A 2,262-nucleotide genomic window follows, 5' to 3' on the forward strand; every position below is an offset into this window, starting at 1 on the left:
TCGTTATTTTGTTTAATATTATATATATGTTATATATATATATATATATATATATCATGATATATCATATCTCATGATATTTGTCCTAGTGAATTTACGCTTAATACTTTTGAAACTGAGACGATATAATGTAAAACTGTACCATTAAATGATACAGGAACTGGGTTAGGCTTATATATGAATATATTATTATTATTTGTATTATGATCTATTGTCCGTCATCTCTCTATAAAATTAATAATACTATGATCAGAGGCCTACCTGTATAAGGTCTTGCAAAAATGCATGCAACAGGACAAAATGCCTAGGAGCTAAATCTTACTATTTATGTGCAAATAAAGACCTACTTACCATTTTGAGCAGATGAATATTTCAAACAGATAAAGATGATGCCTGCTAGGGTCACCCAATGTGCCTTTTGGTACATCACGGTCCCTTATCTCTTATCTGAAATTATAAAGTTACTATCAAGATTTAGTTTTCAAATTTTGGGATTGATTGAGAACTGTATACTTCGTATAGATGGCAAATTTCTTTTGATAATCATATGTTGTTATTGCAACATAAAAAATATATGGTGATAAAAGGATATGTCGCCTTTACAATATAATATTATCAAAAGAAACTTGATAATCATATATTTGTTTGGCAACATTAACAATACGAAACACCAAATATGATAGTGTTCGACGATTTAGAGTTTATTACTATGTATAGTATATCATGGTTTATATATACACACACACCTATATATAGGCCCATATAATATATATATATATATATATATATATATATATATTATATATATATGTGTGTGTGCATATGTGTTTGTGTACACTTTAATAACGTTTGCATTTGGAAGTGTTGATAAAACGAGTGTATCACTTTAGAAGGCTTTATAAAGAATATTTCTAAACAATGGTACGACCTTCTGGTCGATACCATCAAACACTAAAAGGCACTCCCAAATATTTGAGCTCCATCCAGCGTGTTTATCAAAAGCCCTACGGTTGACTTTATTATGCAAAGGTGTTAAGGATATTTGTTCTTTCACTTATGGTTCAATCGCCATAAGACTCTATAACTAACGCACTGACAAATCCGATAAAAAGAACATTTTTTCAATAAACGTTATACAAGTCATTACATTAATCATGGTAGATATACATTATTCTATATACAGTATTATTGCATTGCATAACGTTGTATTTTTTTTTTTTTTTAAGTTTCTGTTATTTTTATATACGATTTTTCACGGTGGTCCAATTTGTAAGAAACGAAATTGGCATAGGCTGAACGTATATGAATATATTATAAACGTATTCGAACTTTCATAAGTCTATATTTAAATTAAATATATGAATTATTGTGAAAATATTAGTTTCATAACTTAATTTTTATTTGAAACATTTCTTCCAAAATATTTTCAAAGCGTATTGTTGAGGTGTAATAAAGCCAATAATGCTATAAGTATCCATGACGTACGTCTTCAAAAGTACATCATATTGTAATTATGTTGGTTTGGATGACTGCTCAAAACCAGTTCTGGTCTTGGCAAACGTAAGTAGACTGCTACCCTCAAACCCCACCCACGGGAGCTCAACAACGGGGAGAAAAATCCTTTCCTAATGTATTTTTTAAAGAGTAATCATGAGACTCCAAAATCGATTCAATAAGCTTTTAAAAATCTTCAATTGTGATTGCTTCTGGTCATTGGCCTGACCCACACGTTCCCTTTTGGGGAAATCCAGCCATCGGGAAAATCCTGGGCCACAGCAGAAAGAGTGAACGGAATCTGTTTTACAATCCCAGGAGCCTTGTTTTGAAAGTAACACTTTCAGTTGTGTAAAAGGCAATTTCAGAAATATTTGTTTATAAAGCGAGCTGTTTGGATTAAAGTCAATGTAAATGATACCATTCAAGCAACCCATTGAATACATACTATTTACTATACCTCGGCAATTACAATCAATAGCTTCATCAAATTTAACCAGGCTTACCATTTAGCAGGTCACACTATACAATGAAGCTAGTGAAGTAGTATAACTTAACTTTGATAAATATCACCGTATTATACTTATGCACAATTGCTTTATTATATTAGTTCACAACTATTATCGAGATATCCATGCCACTATTATTGCTGCTTCACAAAGGGTCTACTGTCGCACCTCTGCTAAACACTGGCCTATGGAAATCATAATTCATTTATGAATATTATGATGAAGATGATACGAGGATAATGATGATAGGCCTTAATTA

The 2,262-nt window shown here is 31.1% G+C and overlaps 1 protein-coding gene across 1 annotated transcript in view; it reads right to left on the minus strand.

Moving 5' to 3' along the window:
- LOC117119389 overlaps window positions 1–488 on the minus strand; it is a gene marked incomplete at its 3' end in the record, with an annotated part of 24,919 nt that extends 24,431 nt beyond the window's left edge. Inside the window, exon 1 of the mRNA XM_033264190.1 lies at window positions 352–488. Within this exon, the coding sequence (XP_033120081.1) occupies window positions 352–427 (76 nt within the window). The remainder of the gene's footprint in view (window positions 1–351) is intronic.
- Between the last annotated feature and the right edge of the window lie 1,774 nt (window positions 489–2,262).

This window comes from Anneissia japonica, unplaced genomic scaffold, assembly GCF_011630105.1.
Source record: "Anneissia japonica isolate Jap-2015-1 unplaced genomic scaffold, ASM1163010v1 scaffold288267_len60626_cov154, whole genome shotgun sequence".
NCBI lineage: Eukaryota > Metazoa > Echinodermata > Crinoidea > Comatulida > Comatulidae > Anneissia > Anneissia japonica.